The sequence below is a fragment of the Brachionichthys hirsutus genome, chromosome 15 (assembly GCF_040956055.1).
Source record: "Brachionichthys hirsutus isolate HB-005 chromosome 15, CSIRO-AGI_Bhir_v1, whole genome shotgun sequence".
NCBI classification, from domain to species: Eukaryota; Metazoa; Chordata; class Actinopteri; order Lophiiformes; family Brachionichthyidae; genus Brachionichthys; species Brachionichthys hirsutus.
Window position 1 is genome coordinate 5,010,949 of NC_090911.1, and position 26,521 is coordinate 5,037,469.

General features: G+C 44.8%; 1 protein-coding gene across 1 annotated transcript in view; it reads left to right on the forward strand.

Moving 5' to 3' along the window:
- The window catches only part of LOC137904325 (receptor-type tyrosine-protein phosphatase F), a 94,010-nt gene that overhangs the window by 31,484 nt on the left and 36,005 nt on the right, over positions 1-26,521 (forward strand). Inside the window, exons 5-16 of the mRNA XM_068748490.1 lie at positions 1,250-1,360; positions 7,374-7,643; positions 7,732-8,313; positions 8,595-8,728; positions 9,196-9,340; positions 10,712-11,017; positions 11,684-11,877; positions 20,022-20,139; positions 20,598-21,170; positions 21,888-21,988; positions 22,910-23,157; positions 24,582-24,660. Coding sequence (XP_068604591.1) covers positions 1,250-1,360; positions 7,374-7,643; positions 7,732-8,313; positions 8,595-8,728; positions 9,196-9,340; positions 10,712-11,017; positions 11,684-11,877; positions 20,022-20,139; positions 20,598-21,170; positions 21,888-21,988; positions 22,910-23,157; positions 24,582-24,660 — 2,861 coding nt within the window. The remainder of the gene's footprint in view (positions 1-1,249; positions 1,361-7,373; positions 7,644-7,731; positions 8,314-8,594; positions 8,729-9,195; positions 9,341-10,711; positions 11,018-11,683; positions 11,878-20,021; positions 20,140-20,597; positions 21,171-21,887; positions 21,989-22,909; positions 23,158-24,581; positions 24,661-26,521) is intronic.

Sequence of the window (26,521 nt, forward strand, 5' to 3'; positions counted from 1 at the left end):
AACCTGTTTGTTACCTTCATCTCATACTGCATGATGTGGAGAAAAACATATCCCGGTGTCATTTTATGCTGAGTATTTATTTTTTTTGTCATTTTGAAACTGCTCGGTGGCTCATCGGCTTTTACGCTCATACCATGCTGTTTTGAGACGTGACGACTGATGTCACTGTTTGTGGCGCGCATCTGATTGTGCTGAAGAGACGCATATAGTCTTGTTTTTCAAATATATTTGTTGAATTCACGGGATGCAGGTAAGATGTCCATTTTCGGTCCATTTTCGTTTCACATATTACAACTCCTCTCATCTGTCAGCAAATTTGTGTTTCTGTTGCAATGACTTTATGTTGCTTAGTGACATGGATGTTAAATGTTAAACTAACCAGACCAAGACGGGCCTTCTGGGCCTTTAATGCTTTACTAGTAGCAGCACAGTTAGTCTTCTTTCTGATGACTGCAGATATGTACGATTATGAAAACTAATCTCAGCCATCCTGCAGAGAAAGTATCCCCGTTGAGGACGACAACGAGTACCGGGTCAAACAGTTTTGACTTCACGGCTAAATTTATGATCAACGAGAGGTATAAGAGAAGCTGTCCAACTGGCTTTGTAGCAGTATTTTAAGCCATCAAGGAAAAGAATGAATTTAAGGAGCAGTTCGCTGCAATTTTTACTCCCAGACCTCTCGAAACACGATCTCATTAGCAATTCCCCCGCGGCCCACAGCTAGAGATAGTGACCTTTGGTAAACAATAGATCACAAAGCTGTGCAGGCGCTTTATCATTGCCTTAAATATGATGTTCCCTCATTTGCGGTTGTCGTGAAGCTCGGCTTTGTCCCAACATGTGTTGAAGGTAGATAACGCACCGCGACACAAACACGTGCGTTTCAGTTATTTCATTATGCACAATGCCTCATTATAGTGAGATTGTTGTGCTATTCTGATGATTAATTAACCCGCATTCTTAGTCTTTTTCTTTATTTTCCTTAACCAGGCTAAATTCCTGTTCGTGGGTTCATTTAACCTGCAAAATCAGCTGAACGTTTTAGTTTTTGTTTCTGGAAGCATTTCAGTGACAACATTTTGTGTCCATGTCTGTGAGTCTTAATTACACGTGAACAGGTTTACACTAAGTTGACTCATGATTCCAGCAAGTCGCCATTGTATGGCATGAAACACTGCTTTCACTTCAACATTTCAACATTATGCATCTCATGCTCGACAGCTAAATTTGCTAATCCTCAATACAGGAGCGCTGCAAATTGAGAACAGCGACGAGTCTGACCAAGGAAAGTACGAGTGTGTTGCTATGAACAGTGCTGGGACGCGCTACTCCTCTCCTGCCAATCTCTACGTGCGAGGTAAAGTCAAATGTCTATTTGCTCTTTCTTATCTGTTATGTTACAATGCTGTAAATTCTATTCTAAATGTCATTCACTCCAGTGGCTGTATATATTTTAATATCTCTTTCTGTACATGAGGCTTCGCCCTCGGTGGTTCATCCACACAGGTGCAGGTTGGCCTCATTTTTATTTCAGCTGTTTAGGGTTGTTAGGGCCCTTCTTTTCAGTGTGTGCCTGCTTTACAGACGTGATTGACATCTTCATTTTTTTCCTGATGGCTTTGTAGCGCCAGTCAAGGTAGGAAAAAAAAAGCATCACACCTTATGTTTCCTATTGGTACACTGAGTCCTTTCCAACATGTCTCAGACGGCCGTCAACCGTTTCAGAGTTCCAATTATGTTGAAAAATATAACATCCCTCTGTGTGTGTGTGTGTGTGTGTGTGTGTGTTTGTTTGGGGGGGGGGGCTTTGATTGTTATGTAATTCAACATGTGTTGACCACATTTTTACCACTCTGTTTTTCTCTCCTTCATGCCCCCCCCCCACCACCATTATTTCTGCCTTGCTTTCCCTCCCATACAAATGAGCTAAAATGAACCTCCTGTTTGGATGTGAACTCGAGCAGGTGCGGCTTCTGTTAAAACAGCTGCATTGAAACGGTTTCGTTTCGAAAGTATCGAAAGGCCTTATTAATCCCCCCCCCCCCCCCCCCCCCCCGCCACAACGCAGAGCTCCTACAGGCATGGGGGCGTCTAGAGTTTCAAGGTTTGTTTTTGTTGAGCAGACTAATGCAGGGCAAGGGATGCATTGTGGCCCATCTTGGGGGGGCTGGTATAGGGGTGAGAACAGTCGAGGTCAGCCCCCTGTGAATACCACCACCATGTCTGACAAACACGAAGCAGAATAGCTGCTCAGTGTGTTGGAAGAGGGAGTGGAGGGAGTGTCAGTGTCAGTAAGACACTCAGCTCCCACTTCATAATTGTGTTAAAAGCGCAGCATCGTATCTCAGCGAGCGTGTTATTGGTGGATGGTTCCATCGTCTGAATTCACCATTCATCGAGATAAGATGAGAAAATGCTTTTCCAATGTGTCCCTTTGAACCCAGACAGAAAATTATATTATAACAGCACATAAGAAATGGAAAGTTGAATTTAAATTATTTTATTTTTCAGCAAAATTTCCGACTCATGTATTCTGTGTTTTATTTTGGAAAAGAAAATCCCCAATATAACAGAACCTCCGCCAAGATCAGAGGAGCTGAAACTAGAAGCCATCCTTAAAAAACACTGTGACATCCTAGTTACAGATGAAACGTGGACTCCAGACGGTTTAGATCTTACAGAGGAAGGCATTCAGACAAACAGCGAAGGGGGGGAAAAAGGGTTGCATTTCCTGTCTGTTAATCGAGGCACGTCTGCCACAGGTGCAGACGTAGCCTTTTCTTCCACTCAGAAGTAATTACAGTAGTTGTGAGGCGTGGCGCCGGCAAGGCCCCCCAGGCCCAGCCAGTCAGTGGCACCACCCAGGTAGCTGTCAACCCATTGGCCCCGACCCCATCTTTTCCGGCAGCCTCTCTACACCATTGGAGAGACATAAATCAAACCAACCATATCTTGTTAGGAGGGTTCGTGCCTGGGATGGAGAATAAAGGCTCTCGAGCTCTGCTTTCGCTTGGGCTTTGTTAATTTTGAGGAGATGAGACCCGAGGCTGAGCGATCACAGGGTGGCTTGATTGGATTTGAAACATGAGGGACTCAAGTGACCTTTGACATGCCTCTCCTCCTTTTCTGTTGTTATGTGTGGGGTTTTTTTGTGTGTGTGTTTTTTCTCAGACACCAGAGGAGGGATTTAGGGGATTGCAGCATCTGTTTTTATGTAAATGCAATACACTTTGGAAGTAAACACGTCATATAGAATTGCAAAAAATCAAAATTGTCTGTCAAAATTAGGTAGAGTTCAAACTTCTGGAACCTTACAGGTTTCATGGGATGCTCCTGCTGGTGTGAAACGCCAGGGATAACTAGCCGAAGAGATATGTGAGAGGAATTACCCCGGGGCAAACTAGTCTGGTATTAGCCTCGATAAATGCGCTTCAAACATTCACTGACTTACAAAAACAGATTCAACTCTGCAGTCAGACTTTAATGCGCTCATTATGTGTTGCTGTTTTATGTCTGTGAATGTGCTTGCCCCCCCCACCAACACTCTCTTATTACCTGATTCAACCCCTTTCTGCAGGTACAGACATGCTTTCACCACCACCTTGTCTTGACATAGAGTCTGATGTTCTCATATATCTTCTTCCGAGTTGGGGGGATGGACATGCGGGTGCATGCTTTATAAGTGGACTCCACCAATGTGGGCAGAGTCACAAGAGTCCAGTGATTGTGCACGAGTCCTCATTTGTCAAGTGTTTGTCCCGTAGCGGCGGCGCCATGTCAGCTTCTGTCTGTTCATGTATCCAGTTGACATGTCAACATGTCACGGACGATGCAGCCGCAGTCAAGCTTTGCTTTTAACACAAAATATCTTCATGCTGTTCTTTCTATGTGTGAATGTGTTGTTTACATTTGGGAGGGAAACTGTGGTAATTTCTTCACACACAAAAAGAAACATGCATGTTCTTTAATTCTCTTTTTACGAGACCAATGCCACACTCCCTCCCTGGTACTCGATGTATGCGTCACTTTGCCAATCTGTGCTGTGTCACTGAAGTCCACTGTGTCTTTGGAAGCACTGTTCTGTTTCACTGTGTTGTTTTCCTCTCCACTTTGTATCTTTTAATTCCATTGCTCACCTCCATCAAATCACTTCATCCTCAAACAGATCAGCGTGAAGGTTTGTCAGTTTCACTTTTATCCCCTCCCTTTCAGTTTGATGTGTACTTTTTAGCGAGGTCAGATATCCTTCCCAGCACCTCCGATAAAGACACCGATGCCACCGCTCTAAGATACTAGCACTAATCACAACGATAGATCCCTTGTCCATTGTCGTGTCCGTCTGCCTCTTTGCACGGATCTTCGCCTTGCATGCCTTTTCTACTCCTCTGTGTTGTGACGAGCCTTGCCAAGACACAGACCAGCTCGCTGTGTGGTTTGCTTATGTTTTTGCTAGATCTCTGTTTTACAGTGCATCTTCCCACCACACCCATACTGTCACTGTCAACTACTCCCCCCCCCCCCCCCCCCCCCAAAAAAAAACAATAGTTCACTATTCATTCTCGGACTTTCCATCGATCAAGCTCGGCCTGTCTGAGGTTTTTGATTCATTACTTGGAAATATTCAGGTGGAAACCAAATCTGTCTGGTGTTTAGGCAGTAATGCCACTGAGGGGCGTGGCTATTAGAACTCACAAAGCCTTTCTCTGGGGATTGTGTCCGTTTCACCATGACTGAAGGAAGTGCTGGAACATGTTAGTCTAATGAGAAAGTCCTCTCCCCACTTTCATAAGCTGTTGCAGCGAGGGGCACTGCAGGAAAGGTTTACTGAGGAAGACACGGCCCCTTTTTGTTGTTTTAAAATGAGTGCTGTCGCAGCAAATCATGCATCACTAACGGCACAACATTTGGTTGAGTGCAGACGTTTACTGACAGATCCTCTATTTACATTTCAATGAATGATGGCAATGTCCGAGAGAGATCATGTTTCAGCAGCCGTCTTTACTTGTACCTCCGTGAAACACTTGCAGTGAAAAGAGCTGACCTATAGGATATTTAAGAATGAGCTTGGCAGTGCGCTGACAGGGGGGATGATCAGCCATCATGGTTGCCCTGCGGTTGTTGCCAGGAAGCTTGGCAACCCGCTGACTCCATGCCAGCTTGCTCAGTTTGCAAAGATATTGATTGGCTGAACAGGTTCTGCTATCCTTGGACACTTTGTCAAAGCACTTAAATTTATAGGTATCCAGCAAGCAGGCAGGCAGAGAGGAGACGGGGCTTATTTTGTGGCTTTGATAGAGTCCCAGTGCCCATCTCTCGAAGCGGCTCTCAATGGGAGAGCGGCTTCAGGAGAATCGATAACAATTACCTGCCCTCTAGTCATTTTGTTCCACAGCACCTCTCCAAACTTAACCGCACAGCATGCATTATTCACAACATTAAGTGTTCCATGTACACGGGCCCATTGACTGACTGCTCTTAGCACTGTTTAGTGTATGGAGTCATGAAAGAACAGATTCTTTGAGCTTAATGGTTTTACATTAGGCCTGCGTCTCTCGGGTTCCTCTTTTTCAGGAGTGTGTGTTGCGAAAAATAGTTACACTTGGAGTGCATTACATTTGTGTGAGACAATGCAGGTGGAGTATCTATTGAGATATGCATTAGGCCCACTGGAAATCAGGTGGTTGTTCTCTGTTCGTCACTTGCTCCTTTTCACAGCATACCCAAGCATGTGATCCCATCCTGTACCTTTTCCCCAGTTGCTGCGCATGGTTTCCCAGAGAATGCAGTCCCTGTCCTGTTCCCACCCCCCCGCCCCGCCCCCACACTTGGACCATCCAGTCTTTGCCTTAAAAAAATCTGTCATTTGTCTTTGAACTGCAGGAAGCAAATGTCATGGCTTTTTGAACAAATCTTCCGCCCATTGGAATTTATTTCCCTCTAACGCTCCAAAAAGTTCTGTATTTACTAACTGTTAGTATTTCTCAGATATTGTGTGAAAGAGACAAAACATTTTATTTTTTCTAAATATATATATATATATGTACCAGATTCAGTGTGTTTTGTTGCCCAAATTATTTGACTCTAAATTATTGTGTCGATGATGATGTGATTTACAAAAGCAAAAGGCCGTAAGCGGCAAATGCATCACTACAATTACTTTTAGATGAATTTAGTTGAATGGACACCTCTTCTCTGTTGCTATATTCCTGACTGGAATCCCAGAAGATGTTTTATGTGTGTGTGTGTACGCGTGTTTGTTCATTTCACCGTGTAATGTGGGGTATAACAAGCATGGCTATATGTCTGGTAACATGTTCTGGCTCAAATTAAATCACGGAGGGAAGGGTGAAGGGAGGCGGGGAGGGAGACTCATTTGAAAACCCATTTTCATGAAAACGTGTTCAAAAGGGCAATTACCGGCAAGTTGTTTCCCCCAGAAAGGAACTTAGTTGTCGAGTTATCGAGGAAGTAAGTGTAATTTCTGCAAGATAGTTTTATGCCGTTGTGTTTTCTTGATATAGGGTCCTCAGCATGAAGGCTAATATTTACGGTCTTCATAATCATGGTTAAAGAAGTCATATTCTCCCGCCTTCATATGTTCAGCACATATTATGGTAGAGCAATTCAACAATGGAGAAATTTAAGGGGTCATTTCTTTTTTACTGTGATCAGTTGCCAAACGTTTCCAAAAAAAAAAAAAAAAGAATTTAAGTGTAAATGTGGCTGGCATGACTTGTGTAGCTTTATTTAGAAAACAAGTCATATGTAAATGCTGGCTGGCTATTTATTCTGGGCCAGCTTTTCAGTATTGCATGGAGCCTCTGCATCAGTGTTTGCCTTGTCCCCGGTGACATTAGTGGGCCCTCGTCTCCATGGGAACTCTTTTTTTTAATGTCAGCCTATCTGCATATCAGAACTGCACAAAGAGAGGGAGAAAGAGAGAGAGAGTGAGAAAGACAGTCTGAAAAGAAGGAGCCAGGGAAAGGGATTAAAAATCAGACAACGCCATCTCCACAGGGTCCCTCAATGATGCAACTCCCACAACCAACTGACACAAAAGGGGGGACAGACATAGTCACCAGCAAAACTGTCCTATTTTATTTTCCTGCAGACCCCTTTTGTAGACAATAGGATAAATCAATCTCTCAAAGTTGTCTTTTTGTTACGGTCCTATTATTCTAATTGTGTTGACTGCTCAGTCAGACACAAACCATCAGCACTCCATTCAGTTAGCTTTTCTGCGTTAGCTTTCATCCTTGTTGTGCTGCATTTAGAAAATCACTCCTGAAGTCAGAGGGGGAAAAAAAGACCCACCCCTTTCACATCGTGCATACTACTGTATTTTCTCCTGCTGCCCTTCATCCTCTTAGTGCGAAGAGTCCCACCGAGATTCTCCATTCCCCCCACCAATCAAGAGGTGATGCCAGGCGGCAACGTCAACCTGACATGTGTGGCAGTGGGCTCACCGATGCCGTATGTCAAGTGGATGATGGGTCTGGTGGAGCTGACCAAGGAGGAAGAGATGCCAATGGGGCGCATTGTGCTAGAGGTCACCAACATACGCGAGTCAGCAAATTACACCTGCGTCGCCATCTCCTCTCTGGGTATGATAGAGGCTACCGCTCAGGTTACTGTCAAAGGTGAGAGCCACAGTTCAATCCAATTTGGCTTCTATCCATCTCTGATTGCCGTTGTTGTTTTACTGATATCCTGCCTCTCCCTCCTCAGCGTTGCCAAAGCCCCCCACCTCCCTAATTGTGACTGAGACCACAGCCACCAGTGTGACTCTCACCTGGGACTCTGGAAACCCAGAGCCCGTCTCCTACTACATGATCCAGTATCGAGCCAAGTCCTCGGACAATGGCTTCCAGGAAGTTGAAGGCGTGGCAACTACCCGATATAGCATCGGTGGACTCAGCCCCTACTCTGAGTACGAGTTCCGCGTCATGGCGGTCAACAACATTGGCCGTGGACCACCCAGTGACCCTGTGGAGACACGCACTGGAGAACAGGCCCCCTCCTCCCCACCTCTGCACGTCCAAGCGCGCATGCTGAGTGCCACTACGATGCTTGTCCAGTGGGAACCGCCGGAGGAACCCAACGGGCAAATCAGGGGCTACCGGGTCTACTACAGCTCTGACCTGACGGCTCCCCTCAGTGCCTGGCAGAAACACAATACAGACGACAGCAGTCTAACGACAATCTCAAGCCTGATTCCTGACATAACCTACAGCCTCCGGGTGCTGGGCTTCACTTCTGTAGGTGATGGGCCACCTTCTGACATCCTGCAAGTCAAAACTCAGCAAGGAGGTGAGCAGGCAACCTCTGCGTGGTTCAGGCAACGGCTTAGATTGACCCTGTGTAGATGCAAAAAGTGCTACGTGTTATTTAGGCAGCGTGTATTGTGTGTTTCTACAGCTGGTGTGTACATGAGGCTGTTTGTGTAGTTTTTTTTGTGTGTGATTCAATTGCCTTCTCCTACAGTGCGTTTTTGGAGCGGGATTTATTGCTGCTGACGTTACGGAGCGCATTTAGCTTTAATAATGTGCCACGTTCTTCAACCTCTGTCCTCTTGGCCCCTTTGTCCTCAGTTCCTGCACAGCCTTCCAGCTTTGAGGCTGAAGCTGAGCTGGACAACCGCATCATGCTATCGTGGCTATGGCCCGTGCAGGACCCCATCACGAAGTATGAGCTGCAGTACTGGGAAGCAGGCTCAGACAACAAGGTTAGAATAACTACATCAAGTCCCAACTATTTGACTTGCGTTTTCCTCTCCTCTATTCTGTCCTGTGTGTGTGTGTGTGTGTGTGTCTTTCTGTCATTCTATAAATGCTTTTCTGCAGTGACATTGCAGATGAATGAATCTTCTCTTTATGATGTGGTTCCTCCGAATGGGAGGCAGCGGCTGTCACAGTAATGCATTCAGCTCCCCTGCTGACGAGGACAGCAGAGTTATGTTCTGTCTCCTAGTGCTGTGGCTCTTCACTCAACGCTGCTGGACCACTGCGCCAATTATTCATTAAACATTCATATCTGCAGTCTCAAATGTCATGCATGTAAGAAGGACACACATCAGTTCGGGCTTTATTTGTCATGACAAGGCAAGAAATGGCTTAAATCAACATGAAAAGGACTGGCGTGGCTTCCTTTTGATTTTTATTCACCTGTACGTATATGGCTCTACCCTTCCAGAGATACGTGACCTTCGACCCAGCCGGCTCCTTTGCTGTGGATCAGCTAAAGCCTGACACCTTGTACAGTTTCTCCCTGGCAGCCCGTTCTGAGATGGGTTTAGGCGTCTTCACCCAACCCATCGAGGCTCGCACCGCTCAGTCCAGTAAGTACCATCATTTGACATACCGGTAGCTTACATTTTCTCTCTCATTCGTGTCTCCCGTTGTCCAGTGATTTTGTTGAGGGTCTGAGCTGAAATAAGCAGGTTTAGGTTCAGGCGTTGGTAACTTGAATATCCAGGCAGTTACAGCGCAACATAAAAGAAATGCTGAGCGTGCAACCATCCTGGTCAGCTTCTCACATCCAACTGCCTCACCTGTGTCAATAAAACTAACTCTCCTGTTGATCTGTCTGAGGACAGAGCCTGTGTTCAGTGTCAAAGGTATGTGCTTGTGTTTTCCCCCATGTGTGGCTTGTATTTTGCCGCATGTCATGGTTTGCTTTTAAAGTATCAGCATTCAAAGTGTCACTACGCCCGCCGGCCGCTTGCTTTATTTTAGCAGTGGTGACATCACTCCTTCACCACCTCATCCATGAGTCTGATTCGCAGTGCATTTATTCCTCACACACTCTGTACAGGAAGGTAGATGTTGATGGTAGCGAGAATGCTCATAACTGCATGACTTCAGGCAGCCCAGTGTGCCTCGGCAGTCTCTGAGAAACACTGTTCAGAAGCCCACAGCTTCTGCGTCGACGTGAGAATACCAGTCGACACTGTCAAAGCACTTGTTTCCACTCTTTGCATATCTCTGTCCAGTCCATTGCTCCCCCTGCATCCTGCGAGAGGCAGCAGAGAGGAGTTCTAGACAAAAAAAAAAAAAAAGCATCTCCATAAAAACATTGCTTGAACACGTTTTGGCACATTTTTTACAGTCCATAGCCTCAAATGGAAATGTTGTGCCAAACTCTTCAACAGTTGCCTGGGAACACGATTTTGCCCGCCAATTTCTCAGTCCAAGCACGCCATCGCATTCAGTGTGGAAGCTTTTTGTAGACGGTATAAAAAAAAAAAAAGAATTAGTCCGTTATTTTTAATTTGCAATGCATTGCATTGACATTTATCACCAATACTACAAATTAGTCATTAACCCTAACCCTCACTGAAAACCCAGCCCCGGTGTGTATTTCTATGTACAGTACTGAATTGCAAATATTCAGATCATGCATAAACATTGTCGTTTCCCTAAAATGACTAACGCTCAAATGAATTCACATGTCCAGGCTAAATTTACAATGATTGGGCCTTCATTTTAAAATATAATACTTGTTGAAGATGAAAACGGTCTTCACTTTTCGCTCAGTTGTGTATTCAGATTGGAGCTACATATTTTTATTGTGACATTTTGATCACCTTACAAAAAGCTTCCAGTTTTACCTTCTGTTTGCTTGTGTCATCTTGTATTTTTTTCGGTTTGCTTGATCCATCCACCCCCCCACCCCCCTCCCTGTGATTGTGCTCCCCTTCCACTTCCAGCCCCATCCGCCCCCCCTCAAGAGGTACACCTGGTCAGCTTGAGCTCCACCAGCCTTGAGGTGAGTTGGGTCCCTCCACCTGCGGCTAGTCGCCACGGTGCCATTGTGCGATATACAATCAGCTACCAGGCCCTGGCTGGAGAAGACACGGACCGGAATGAGGTGACGGGGATAGGCGCGGATGTTACTAGCTATACGCTGGAGCACCTGGAGAAGTGGACTGAGTATCAGGTGTGGGTGAGGGCACACACTGACGTGGGGCCAGGCCCTGAAAGTGCCCCGGTGAGGGTGAGAACCAAGGAGGATGGTAGGTTGGCACCTCTTCTGGAGTTGTGTCCTCTCTGTTGTGTTGCTTTGCGCTGCCTGTCGCTATTTGCCTTCGCTTTCTCCGGCTTCGACAAATCCAACTTTTTTCCTGTTCATCAATTTTCCACTTAACGAGACAGTATTTTGAGACGAAGGGTGTTTCTCTCTCTTTTTCATTTCTATACTTCTTTGCATCTCGAGCAGGTTAAGGCTCATCTTGCCGTGGCCGCTCTCATTTTCCCTGATAAATAGCTTGAACTAACCTTCTCTGTTCAACAGCTCTTTCCTCTTCTTCTCATTCATTTGTCATTTTGATTGCAGCCAGACAGAGCGACTTCTCCTGAGAGACAGTCGTCTATTATTAGCATGTTTGGAGTTTGCTGCAGCTCAACTAATTTCATACTAGAATCCAGCGTCTATACCTTCATCACAGGACCACATGCTGTTCTGTTGAGTGTTTGGGGACATGGCTTTCTTCCAGATAAAAACTCACGAGTCATGATTTGCTTTCACTTATTGGCTCCTAATCGCAAAATGCAAAGAACTGAATAAAATCAAACAACCTCAGCATAACCCACCCCACCCCCATCTCTCTCACTGTCTGTTTCATTCTGGGTTTCTCATCTGCTTTCGTCTCTCTTCCCCTTTCCCTCCCGCTGAATCTTAGTGCCAGGAGCGCCCCCGAGGAAGCTGGAGGTTGAGGCAAAAAATTCCACAGCAATCCGGGTTACCTGGAAGCCGCCCTTGCAGGCCAAGCATCATGGCCAGATCCGGGGCTACCAAGTCATCTTCTCCCGCCTGGAGAATGGTGAGCCCAGAGGCCAGCCGAACATCATGGACGTCGCTTTGCCAGAGGCCCAGGTACGGGACGATGTCTTACTCTTGCCCATTCTCTCTCTGTCTCTTGTTCTCTGTGTACCTGCCTTATGTTCATTTTCCTCTATTGCTATTCCCCACTGCTTCCGTATTCTCTTCCATTCTCTGCATTCACACTTAATTCCCCCCCCCCCCCCCCCCAACTGGGTGACACAAAATGTATTTCTGTCCACTGCAGTATCCCTCCCTACATGTTTTGCTTCGAACCATTCCTACATGCGACATTTGACTCTAAATTGGTATCCTACTTCTTCAGCTTTGGATTAGCTGTCGTAATGAGATCCGTTCTAATTCTACAGTAATAGCTATTAAATATTTTACAAGTGTTAGATCAGGAGTGGGCTTAGTGGAACCACTGCACCTCTTTTTGCAGTTTAACCATAATACATATGCACTGCCTTGTTACCATGTTTATGAATTACAGTCCCCCCCCCCACATGGTGCCCTTTGCACATTAATTCAGGCTGATCTGAATTTCCCGAAGCCGCGTGACACTGTGAGATGGATGAGAGATTGTAATCCTTCAGAGAGATTCAGATATTCATGAATACCTTAAAACCAAAAGCCTCACTCTCGCTTTTCTCGCTCTCTGTTGGAGGAAAGAGACCAGCTTGAGAGCCTTGTTCTGATTGCATGCCTGGAGAAAACACACATTTATTCTCACTGTTGATGGTCCCATATAGAAACATCTAATTTGAATAAGTAAGTGTTCCCTGGCAGCAGGAACGCCACAAAATGTTTTTTTGAACAGCCTTGCGTGTATCCCTGAGCGGCATTTGCTGATAAATGCGTTGCAACACCATTTAGGGAGAGCAACAGGTTGCTAGTTCAGTTATTAGCCTGTACACACTACTGTACCCCTGAGTGCAGCTGTTAACCCGAATTTGTTCTGGCAAACTCCTCACCATCTTAAGTTGTAGCATCTCAGAAGAGGCATGCTGCCAAAGTCACCTAGACATCGGGCATTCATAAGAGTGAATTTTGGACTAAGACAGAGCAACCGGAATAAAAGCCGGAGTTTGTCATTCATTTTATTCATCCTCTAAACATTTATTACCAATCCAAGGAACACACTTCTGTAACGGAGAAGCAACCAAAGCGTTCGCATCAACAGAGGCAGATGTTTTGAGACGGTCTCTTGTCATCAGCACATTTTCAGCAGGACCTCCCTGGGAGTAGAGCAAAGGACATGGGATGGGAGTGACGCTAACCAAGCTGGGACTTAAAGCCTTCAATCCTTGCAGGAGAATGAAATGGGACTCAGACTATCCAAGCAATGGAAAATCAAAAGCCCATGTGTCCCCATCTGTGTTTAAACTCCGCCGGTTTACGTTTGAGCCCCAAACATCCATTCTGCTTGCAGCTCGATCAGTCTGATTTGCTGGATGCCCCACTCTTAATATCTTTATCATATTATCTATTTCAGACTAATATGCATATAATAACATTCATAATTTGAATGTGTAAAATGTTCTTTATATTTGTCCGCTTCATTCATTTTTTTCCCTGTACTTTTGCGTTAGGCATGGCAGGTTTTTGGAAGGGTCATTTGGTTGTGTAACCCAGTTGTACAACGATCCTTTATCCTTAATAATAAGAGGCTCTGCTTGCCAAGTGTTCCACCTTTTAATACCCATAGTCCAGCACCTTTGTGCTACAGGAGTGCTTTCTGGCAGCTACTGCTGTTCGCTGTTATCTGACTGCGTGCCTGAGAGCAGGGCGGCATCGAAAAACATTGTGTTTGCTTTTCTTCCTGGATGTGTTTATCGCCATGTTCTGCGTGACTTTGTTTTACGTTATGAAAGCTGAACTGAACATGACCCTGCTTGTCGAGCAAACAATGCTCCCTGCCATGTCTGATTCATGCCAGGTTGGGACGATGAACTCAAAGACAATTTGGCGCTCAGCGGTCCCCTCGTGTTCCAGTAAGGTGCCAGGGACACCGCTCAGACACCTGAACGTCTCCTCCGTCCCATGCTTCCTTTTTGCCCATCTACCTGCCCCCCCCCTTTTCTTTTCCCCTGGGTCCTTCTCGTACACCCTTCCCACCTAAGATGCCTGTTGAGCAATTACCAGAGGCTTGCGTGCGGGTTGGTTACACATGACTGACTCATCTCAACAGACTGTTTTGTATGAAGCCAACCTGCGAGGACCTGCCCGGACGTCACTAAAGACCACACAGTCATTCATTGTCCGGGTTTACCCAGCCGGTTTAAGGCAATTCCTCAGATTCTAAGGCATCTTTCCGTGACTTTACCCGAACAAAACAATCCAGACGACATGTGCAAACATGCTTGCTGCTGAGATGAACCTTGTAGTCTGTGATCCAGTGTCTGAAAAGACTCGGTGACTCATCCCAGAGTCATGCAGATCCCTCCAGAGCAGACCTGCAATTGATGACAAATCAAATGAAAAACAGTTTTTCTCTCACTTGGCCCGTCTCTCATGGTTTTCTCTTAAGAATCTGTTATTTTGTTGTGAAATCAGTTCAATATCCGCCCCTTCACCTGCAGCGGATGCACGATAAGCTTGCCAGGAGCAAAAAAAAAAGGCACTTGCAGCATCATCTTAGACTTAAGTCAGACATCCAAGTCATCTGATTGGATTCAAAATGGTTATCTATCTAACGCCCCTCGTCCTTGTCTCTCTCTGATTCTGGCTCAGGGTGAGCAGAAACACTGGGAGAGGCTGTCTGTGTGTGGGCGGGTTAACAGCCTCTTTTTCTTTTCAAGCAGGAGCCCACATAGCGCCCTCATTTCCCTGCTAAATTTACACCAGAGGCCAAGTTATCTGTGATGTTATCAAACCCTGTTCAGTCACTTTTCTCCTGTGAAAGTCGCCTTAACCTGAGTGGGCAAGTCCACACCACATAGGGGTCGCAGCGACCTCTCGGGTCACGTTGGAACTGCCCAATAAGCTGGCAGATGTGGCCTGCTGGAGTCTGAGGTCAGCCCACTGTCTGCACTTCAGATCATTTCTACAGAAGTTTACCTTCCTGCACTCGTTAGCCTTCATTCAGCGCTACATTCCCAGGTTCATTTTGTTTGACCACTCATGCGTTTTTGTGGTGCATTTGTGTTTGGCAGCGAGCAAGGCGATGCTTCACTGACTATGGCCTTCACTTCTTTAGATTGGAGTTGAATGTGAATCCTTCCCCCCAAAAAAGAGAGAGAAAAGAAGCACCTCAGCCCGTTTCACTCCATCAAACATGACAGCTCCTTCTCTTCCACATCACTCGCTCCCTTTTTTTATAGCCACACATCGCAGCCCATGTCATCACATTTGCATTCACCCGCCTGAAAATTGCACTGCTCCCGTTTCTACAAACGACGCTTATCAGCAATGATGTGTTTTCAGCTTGCGTTGGCATTCGAAATATAAATGAGGGGGGGGGTAATTTATAATTCTCCCATGGAGTTTTGAGCAGAAAGCAAAAGCAGGTTGCGATAGAAAGGGATTAAAACCCGAGATGAGATAGGAACTTTTGCGAGCCTTAAATGCGTTCGCTTCTCCGTCGACTTACCAAATGGAGTCGTTGGTAAACAAATTAAGTAATTGGGCACGTCACAAACTGTTATGCATGGAGTTAAGTTGCAGCTGTTCTTAAATGGTGCTGTTTAATGCCCCGTCCTCTCACAGGAGCATGAGGTAGCAGCTTTTTAACGCACCGTGTGTGTCGACTGGGTTCAGCCGGGGCCACGAGGAGGCCCTGCGTCTGCCTGAGTTAGCGAGGTGGTGATAAACATTCATCCTCTGGGAGGAGGGTGGAAAAGTTGCATCTTTTCTCTTTTCATATGCCAACATTCAATGAAGTATAAAAAACACAGTTGCTCCACTGCGCAATGATTCACCAGAGAGACTTTTTTTTATTTTTTATGAATTCAGCCGATTCCATCAGCCCCATGTTTTTTTAGGACTTGCTTACCTAAATTACAATGTATTTAAGGTTGTCTAGATATGATCTAAAACATATAGATGAGAGATATGCATCTTCCTCAGTGACTGATTCATTCACTGAAGGTCTTCAAACGTTTAGAGATAACGGCTGTATGATTGTGTGCTCATGGTGATCGTGACAAACAACCGGTCTCATTGTGAGACTGCATGTCGTCTCGAAGGTGCCATGATTGATACCTGCAGGAAATGAGACCCAAGAGCAAAATCCCATTGGTTAAAGTTAACGCATAGTTTTTACATGCATGACGTTTTTACACAGGCAGTCCAAATAGCAGGCAAAGAGTCCAGCAGACAACAGGCTCAGCATGAGTTTAAAGGCAGGCAGGGTGGAAAGCGGGGGGGGGGTGTACCGGTACTCACAAACACTAGAAGAACTGACCCAGAAGGGGAAACGGACCACAGACCAAACGCAAAAGCAGGGACTTTAAAGTCAGACGATGAAGGTGTGTCATTAATTCACCTCCTTCCCCTACCCTTTAATGTTCCAGCATCGTTGTTTAGCAGCTTCCTGCATCTCTCTTCCTGCCGTACAAATATACAATCATTGCTATCGACCACCCTCACACGGCTTCCTCCGTTCTGTGTTCCCCAATTTGTCCCCCAGCCTGTCATCTCTCCTGCTCATTGTCACCCGGGTCATCAGTGAACTCTGCCGCGACTGAACTGTAGCGCTGGGGAACACCACGCATTCTGCATCGATGGGGCCTGATGTCACAGGGCTAGCGTAGCAGCACCGCTAATAGGATTTCACACTGATGGAACCCCACAGCAAGAAATGGGCTGTTTGCTCCCCCACACAGCAAGCAACAAGAACATTTTAACACATTATTTGAATATACGTAATGCATAAAAGGCCCCTCCCTCAGTTCTGACAGGACAGCAATGCTTCAGAGCCGCCACAAGCTGATGCTTTACATCCAATGTGACGCAGGTGTCATGTTGAATCGAGGCGCTTTGTCATTAAGGATGAGAAAGGTTTTTATTGGAATCATTTGCAAATGAAAAACGAGGCAGTGCATCGTGAACAATAAGGCGATCCACAACCATTGCTCAACTCGCCCGAGCCATTTAACTTGTCTTCTGTTTTTTGTACTTTCACTCCTGTCCCAACACACTCTCCCTCTGCGCTCTTTGTCTCCAGCATTACGGTGGTGACACCTGCATTCATCTGTCTCTGAGTGAAAAAAAGACAAGTGCTTTTTTTCCCCTGCCTGTTGTGTTTGTCCCTGACTCATCTCTCTCCCCCCATGCTATGTCCTGTGTCTTGTCTCCCATCAGTGGAACATTGAGGAGTCCACCGAGCATGTGAGTAACACTCCATGTGTGCTGCTGGGTTGTCTTGCAGGGCAAGCTCTTCTCCCCTTTCTAATTTTGAAGTTGGGGGGGCGGCTTTGTGTGCCTTTGGATTATGTGTGTGCCAATGCCTGTATTCGACATAGTATGAATGTTCACGAAAGAGCACAACCCGAGCACCACCACAGCCAGGGATGCTATGTTTGTGTGTGTGTGCGCACTACAACCACAAAGCATGAGTATTTATTATATGCACTAATGATTGTGTAGAAGTCTAATATTTCGCGCTGTTGCCAAGAGACGGAAGTTAAAAGCAGCTCTGACTGATTTGTTTTCTCTGTCGGTGCCGTCGAAGATTGTCTGTCGCCATCCTGGTGTGACGCTGGCATTAACCAGGCTCACCCAACCTGCTGTCTCACAAGGCGCTCCACGCGACATGCCCGTCTAACCGGAGGAGCCGTGTGTTTTATCGGCTCAACACATCTCCAAGGTTGCTTTCGTGTTCTTTTCATTTGCATTGATGGCTGCTCGCTGCTCTGTGGCTGTCACTCAGCCCTTTGTTATGGCTTATTGCCGCCTCGACGTCATATTGCACCGGGAAAGCTCCAGAGCCACTCAGCGTTCCTAGTCAGTCGAGGCCAGCCGGGGTACCTCGTTGTTGTTTTCAGCATTCAAATAAAAGCACATTTTTTGATCCATTTTTTTTTTTTTAACCCCTTAAATTAATGTCAAAAAAAAAATTCCCTCATAGAATACCGGTTAATGAATCCAATGTTCACCTGCAAAGGTTGATAAATTCCGAGAGTTTTTTTGTTTGTTTTTGTTTTTCCTCTTTTTACAAATTAGCCAGCTGGATATGCGGCGATCATTTTTATCTATTTCATAACAGGCCAGTAAAACGAGAAATCTGTTTGCATTTCACGCATGGTCAGATTTCTTCATCTTACGCCCACAAGTCGTGAGTCACATTCGCCTTTTGTCTGAACGTGTTGATTAACACCTGACAGACACAGAGCTTTACACTGTCATAGGAAGACATCTGTTCACGCATCTTTATTATTCCTTTAGCAGCCATCTTTGGGCAACAGCAGCCTGTGTGCCAGGTAGCTAATGTAGTGTGACAAGACACAGACACATGTCAACAGCAAAAACAATGGAATGGTTTGTTCACCCGTGGCGTTCTCACAGGTATTACAGTTTTTGATGGAATGTGAGGTTGTTGTTTTTTTATGGCCTTTTTTTTTTATACAAATACAAATGGTTCCTTACGCTCTGAAGCATATTTATTTGCTTTGAGAATGCTGCCCCCCCCCCCCCCCCCAGGCATTTTCTACTACTCGTGAGGATAGTGGTGTAGGGAGCGCAGTAGAGAAGAATCTATTTCTACGACTAGTCGCCTTAATAATCTCTGTAATGCCCGTTGGTGCTGCTCTAAGCACTTGCTCTGAAGGAAACTTTGAAGCCTCGCTCTTTTTTTCTATTTTCTGCTGAGTTTCAAAACTGTTGCTAGGCCCAGTTTGACCTTGCCAGAATAAGGATGAAAAAAAAAAAGAACATCTGCAGCTGCAACTGCTAAGACAGTAAAAAGGATTTTGCATGATTAGAATAATGAGACTTCCTTCATAAAGTTAAAATGGCTTAATGATACTGTAATTTAACATTGTCTCTCCCCTGCCTCCCTTAAAGGCTGGAGTTGGGGGCACCAAATGTCCCTTAAAAATAGGGGGGGGCAGGCAGCAAAAAAGTATTGTCAAACTGAGCTGCCTGTTAAATGTTCCTCTATGGTTAGGAAATTAAAAGTTCATTAGTTAGAAAAACAGCGCCAGGGCAAAGTCATCTAATCTTCTAGAAGGATGGGCTGTTTGCGAGGAGTTCCGGCAGGAAGGCTTGCAGGCAGCGTTGTGTTTGTCCTCTCAGTGGCCCCAGTTAGAAACAGACAACTTCAGTATCTGAGTTCAAGCTGCAGGCATTCATTTGTTCTCAGCATTGCGTGTATCCTTGTGTGCAACATGTGCACGTTAAAACTGTGTGTGTGTGTGTGTGTGTGTGCATACGCATACTTATAGTATGTGTTCATAGCTTACAAACATTGGTGAGTATTCATGTTCATGTGTCTGTGTGTCTGTTGACTTATGGGCTTCGTTCATGCTCACAGTGCCTCATTCCAGTGTGTGTGACTGATGCAGTCTGGTGAAGTGAGTGCCAGTATTGCAGGAGGTTTCCCGTCTGTTTGTTCCTGATGTGTTCAGCCACCTTGATGTGTCTGTGGTTTTGTGAAGAGACTGCTCAGCTACGTGCATGGCGATCCAGAGGACAGCAAAGTAGCGAGAATCCCACTTAAGAATAAAAAAAAAAAATTCAATTGATTTTATTTCCTATATTTGATCTTTATTAGGGGTTTATTGAGGGTAGTCAGAAGTAGAATAAGACTTGGATTTTACAGTGCAGAGCTGAGAGGGTCCTCTGGGTCCAGCTTCATGCTCATCCATGCAGCAGACATGAACACTGACACACTGGTGATGTTCTGGTTCATTTGGTTGGTTTGTTGGTTAACGGGTTCAGCGTGTGCCTTAACATTGGATGCAGGAAGAGGAGTTTTTCTTGACTCAAGAAAAGTTCCTTGTCCTATATAAACAAAACTCTATCAGATGCAAATGTTTTGTTTCCTGTTGTAGGTCAATTTGATCAAGAAACTACACTTGGATAAAGAATGGTGTTTCTTTTTGTGTCTTTCTTTTGGTGTTGTGTGGGGTTTTTTTTGCAAAGGGATGCTTGTGTGAGAGGTGGTTTGTGGTTTGGTTTGTTTGCCACCGAGGCAGCCTTGCTCAGGTTCACCGATTCCTTTGAACCTCTGACCTCGTGATTGTTCCATTTTGCAGGAGGCCATCATTGGTGGACTTCAGTCTGATACCACCTACTCGGTCACTGTGGCAGCGTACACCACCAAGGGAGATGGAGCTCGAAGCAAAGCAAAAGTCATTACAACAACCGGAGCAGGTCAGAGTCACTTTGCTCAGGGTTATCATGCAGGACTGTGTACAGTTGAACGTGTGTAATGTGGCTGGAAACTCATCACCTTTATCTAATAGCTGTTAACTTGACTGGAATGTAATGCTGTGGCTTTAGTGGGATGCTAGATCTTCAGCAGCCACACTAGTTGCCATGGGTAACCACTGCTTAGGATGAGGTGGATGAAATCTAACATTCATAGGGTTCATTTTATCTTCTGTTAACACGTTTGTTTTCTGACTTGCTGTTTCTCCTTGTTTTTAATTTTAGTATGACACTCAACTAACGGGCAGTATTTTTCCTGACCTTACATTGATGGCATGTCAACGAGTACAATCAATGTTGTCATTGTCTTTACTATATATTTTAGCTGTGTCTCCCCAAAATGGCTAATTATTTCTTGAACACAGGGTGAGCATTTAGTTTCGACATGCATCTCTTTCCAGTGCCGGGCAGACCCAGTATGATGATCAGCACCACTATGGGCAACACAGCACTGATTCAGTGGCAGCCTCCTAAAGACATGGTGGGCGAGCTCATGGGCTACAAGTTGCAGTACAAACGTACTGACGAGGACACCTACAACGAGCCTGAGCTTAGTGAGACGGACAACTATTACACCGTCACGGGTCTTCACAAAGGCGCCACCTATGTCTTCCGCCTCAGCGCCCGCAACCGCGCAGGCTTCGGCGAAGCCTTCGTCAAGGAGATCAGGACCCCTGAAGATGTGCCCTCGGGATTTCCGTTCAACCTGCAAGTCACTGGGCTGACCCAGTCCAGCACCCAGCTGACATGGGAGCCCCCGTTGCTCGCTGAAAGGAACGGCAAGATCATACATTACGTGGTTGTGTACAGGGACATCAACAGTCAGCAGAACAACACCAACCGCACGGCCGACACGCACATGACCATTCAAGGCCTTAACCCTGACACCACCTACGACATCCGGGTTCAGGCGTTCTCCAGTAAGGGCGGAGGACCCCTCAGCCCCAGCATCCAGAGCAGGACCATGTCAAATGGTAGGATGACGTCACACCTGCATGACACTCACACATAACATAAGCACACCAGTTGTGATTTGAACACATGTAAATCAGGATTTAATACATGCACAAATAATCCGCCCACACTCTTGGCTGTGCATATGCTGATGCGTACTGAGGCGCAACACACACACTGCAGCATAAACATGATCACTATATCACCTGCTTATCTGAACAAGCTGAAACTGTGTTTTATCATCTAATACTCAGTACAGTACAACAGTTCATTGATTTATGGAGTACTAATCTCATTACATGCTACAGTCCCATTAACATGCATTCTCATCTCTCCGTTCCCCATTATCATAAGGCATGCTCAGAATATATCTACTCATGCATTTTACAAGAATGAAAATGTTGGATTTCTTATACATAACCAGTTACGAGCAGAGCGCACCCCCACTGCCATACTCATTTTCCCATTATGCGGAGATCTCTTTCTCTCGTTGTAAACTTCAGTAACTGACTAAAGCAAATGAAGGCTATTTTTATTTTCTTCTGTAACCAAGCATGAATGATTGCAGAGGCTCTTCAAGCTCCCCCTGTGGCTTGTCAAGTTTGGCCTAGAGGTATCACTGTGAAGTGTTAACCTTGTTTACTTCCTGTATAGTAGTGTGAAAATGAATTACACAGACTTGTGGTGTACAAGATTTCATACTTGAGATAACAATCAAAGGATTTTCTCCTTCCTAGATTTTCCCACCTTAAACTTCGGGGTCAAAGCCGTCATGAAAACATCGGTCCTCCTCACCTGGGATTTGCCACCAAACTACCAACCCCAAGTGCCTTTTAAAGTGAGTGGGGAAAAATGTTATGTTATTATGTTATGTTTTTTTTTTTTTTTTAATATATGATGATAATATTTGTAATTGCACTTGCTATTAAACTTGGATAAAAATGTGATTACAATAAAGCATTTTAAAATCCAACCATCAAAATAAAAACAGCACAATAGAAGATGGTCAAGGTTTTCTAAAATTGAAAACCAGCATTTTTATCTAAAAATATAATTTGTGCTCATTCAATATTTGTATGTATGACCATATTGCAGTGCTCCCCTGTAACACCTGGGTGGAATGCACTGACATGCCCTACTTGCACAAAGAAATCCAGAAAATCCAGTCCCAAGCTCATTTATGAGGAAATGGCCTGTCAAAATGATATTTATATTGATTCCCGTCTAATGGTAAGGGAGCAAAGATGATTTGACACTAAAAAAAAAATTGGATATGCACCAATGAGCACTAAAGCCTGCGTGACGAGGTATCAGATGAGATGGACGCCACGCTTAGAACAATTCTGCTTTTGTCCATGTGTGCATCTCTGTGTGTTAGAGGGGCGAGTGGAGAAAGAATTGGCCACGCCTACATGACTTGAGGACCAATCATGCCTGCTACATGCCGTGTCTGGTCGACACGTGCGCGTGTACATTTTTGTGGGAAAACACTGGGTCAGACAAACAAGCCAACTGCTGCTTTGATTAGCCTGTCATGCAAATGGGAAAATGGTGAAACGTCGTCACGTTCAATTCTTACCCTGCTGGACAACCGTGTCCATATGTTTAGTTGGTTTTGATATCAATTTGAAGTGATATGCGTATTTCCTCGGTTCCTTGACGAAGAAGGCCTTCACTGAAATATTTGAATTCCTTGTTTAATTTTTTTTCAATGGTCATTTAAATCCACGGCTTCACGTTTTCCTATGTGTGCTCACAGATCTTGTACAACCAGCAAAGCGTAGAAGTGCGAGGAAACCTGAAGAGGAAGTTGATCACGCAGCTGCAGCCAGACACAGACTATTCCTTTGTGCTGACAAGCAGGGGAAACATTGCTGGTGGTTTGCAGCAACAAGTGTCCATCCGCACTGCCCCCGATTTAATCAAGACCAAGCCCGGCACAATCCAGGCTCAGGGTGGCACCATGACAATCAACCTGCCGAAGGTCCAAGCCACGACACGCGTTAGGTCAGTATCAAGTCACAGCGAAAGTCCTTCAGGCGAGACAATATTAAGAGCAACATGTCACTCCCGTCGTTTCCAGTTAAGTTCAAGGATTCACCGGCACTAAATATATTGGTAGTCAGTGCTGTCTTTTTGATCCATTTCTACAAATGTAATTAACACCAAAAACTAAATTATTAAATCCTTGACAGTTAATAAAAAATATTTACATTTAAAACAATTCAGATCTGTGGAATTGAAAAAAATAACCAGTTTAACTTCATACAGAAATGTGAACGTGAAATGAGCAAAGGATGGGAACTTGATATTTGGAAGCCTGTTTGTGGACACAGAGAAAAGATGTTATCAACCAGGAGCAACTTCTGAATCCAGACAACCTTTCTCACAGCCAAAGTCAAATCAATACGAAACCCATTTTGAAACTTTCAACTGTATCTTTTAGTCTCAGTCCTATTTACACCAGCAGCTGATGATAATTGAAACGTTGAGCGTCAGGTCAAGATGTATTATCTTTTAACTCAAACTGTTAGGAGCAAAATTGTAGCAGATCCTGACAAGTAATGTCTGTGCTTCAGATGCACACACACACACACACACACACACACACACACCTGAGTAGTGGAAGTGTTGATAAAGGAGAGGTAAAAAAAAATTACAGGGCTGTCAGGGCTGAAGAAACTACAGCACAGATTGACTGGCATACAGATGTGATTGGGGATGGAAGAGTGAGGGTGAGGTTTGTGCGTGGGGTCTTGTTACACACGTCTTCTCTGACTCCGAGATTCAACTGAATGTCGGATCAAAGAATGGAGGCGTGGAGAGGAGCAGCGGCTTCCATTGTCAGAAACAGCTGATTTTGTATGCGTTTGAATGTTGCATTTGGGGAGGTGGGGGGGGGGGGACTTAAAGGAAAAATTAACTGCTGCAGAGTTCAAGAGGGACAGCAAGTCAGGAGCAGCATTTCAATGAACCCAGACACAGATGTTGGTTCACATCCCGATCCATCACCGTACTCTTTAGATTGATCCTTACTCCTAAATGTCTCTTTTCCTTTCCTCATATTATCGGGCTTCGTGACGATCGCAGTACAAGAACACACAAGAGTAGTCACATAGCTGGTGCTATTAACCTCAGGATTTCTGTGGGGGGTCTCTATTAGCTAAAGGCTCCCCTGGCTGGGATGGCGTTTGTTCCAGTCTACATAGCAGGTGTTCCTAGTGATTAGCCATTAATTGGCGAATGTAGTGCCAATCTGTTGATGTTTGACCTTGGTCGGACCCGCTTGTGTGCCGCACCAGTTTTCGACTGAGCCCGGGAATCCTCCCGATGGCGGTACGTCTTTGTGAATGTTTTGAGTGTGTTGTTATTATTGTGTTTTGATCTTGGCGTGTCTCTGTGACACCCGGGTTGTGTGTTTCTGTTGGCAGGTGGTACTACATTGTGGTGGTGCCCATGTCCCAGTCAACGCGACAGTGGAAGAATCCCGACGAGATGGAGCTGGACGAGGTGAGTGCCAGGCGGTGGCTGAATGGCTAGTGTGCAAGGTCATCAATCCCCATCCCAACTGAGAGGGAAGTCGCTGGTTGTTGATAATTAGTTCTACCCACCTGAGGGCGCGGAGGCGGGGGGGCGGGGCACAGCGATATTAAACAAGGGCTCACTTGGGCAGGTAGAAATTGGCCTGATTGGTTGCTAAATCTGCAGACTCTACCCATCTGCTGGCCACTGGGGATTATTTCAAGTAAGTACTATGATAAATGTAATGCAAGCAACTTTTCTTTTATTCATCACTTTTTAACAAATGAATGCTCTGCCTCCGTTTTCTTTATTCGTAGTCAAACTTTGGCATATCCAAAGTTATACATGAGGTTTTTTCAAATGAGGACAAATATTCATGACAGCTCTATTATTCTTTTGAATAAAGGTCTCCCTTGTCCACAAGAGGATTTGAAGCTAAATTATGTGCCTAAATATTAATAGCATCATTTTTAAGTAAACTGCGAGGCTCATTGGTTTGCATCGCTATTGTTCAGTCTCTCTGAAGGAATAACAGAAGCGGCCGAGAGGGAGAGAGATGGGACTCCCTGAGTCATTAAACACTGAGCAGGCCATTGTCTCCTCCCTCCGACATAATGATTTAATGAAGCTGCATCTGGAGCAACGCACAAGACATCAATGGTAGAAAACAACATGCTACAGGAGAAAGAGGGCTGCAGCGCTGTGTGCTCTCATTTATTCACCAGCCTGATCGTCATACTGAGATTGTGTCCTGGACCATGCACTAATTGCTGAGGTCACAGTTTAGTGGAAGTGTTGCAAAGTAATCATGAGCAAAGGGCACTTCAGTAGTGCAAAGCCATCATCTCTTTAGGGGTGTCTGTGGAACTGTTTTAAGATTTTAGGGGTTGGTGAAAGTTTGGGTAGTCAGTTTTTTTAGGATTTGATGGAACTTAGGGCAGGCAGTAACTCTGTTGCAGGGCTATGGAATTAAAATTGCACAGGGTCTGCTTCCTCCAAGGTCTGAATAGATAGACACCTACAAATATGGGCTTACAGCGGGCTGGAATTTTGTTATATATATTTATTTATTCATTCATTCATTCATTGTAATTAATTCAACTTTAATTGAAGGCATTTGTGTACATTTTGTTTTATTCCTGCCAGGCTGATTGGCTAAAGTTACAAAATCATCAGTAAACTCAAAAACAGGCAAAAATACAATGCCTATTGGGAACAAAGTTATGATTATTAGCTGTGTAAAAAAATAAAGCATCTCAATCTCGCTCCATTTTAATCCATCAAAACACCCTCAAAGAAAAATCACATGAAACACTCTTTTAGGCTGTACTGGATTCATTGATGGAAACACAAAATCCATGGCTTAAAAATACATAAAATATGTACATGAGTGCATAACATATGCACTCATGTGCATATGTTCAGAAAATTCAATGCATGTAATTACAAAGGTTAGATTAGTTTAGTTCATGTTTGGTTAGGTTCAACTTTATTGTCATTTTACAAGTACAGCATCTAGCCAGAAGTGAAATTACTAGACAGAAATATACAGGTTAAAATGTTTTACATTTGTTATGTACACAGATTTGCTGCTATTTACATCTTTACAGCTAGATATAAATATAGTGGTATAAAATTCAGTAGGATAGAACCAGCCTTTCCTGCTAGCTGCCTGAACCTTGGGAGGAATGGGGTCAGTGCAGTCCTCAAACAAGCATGTCAATGTTTATTTCTTGTTGAGCAAGTATTGATTTTTAAAATACAAATGTTTGCCTTTGCGAATGCTGATTCACAGTTTAATGTGCGGCCAATCATGGCCCAAAGTGTGCATTGCTACTTTATTGGATGA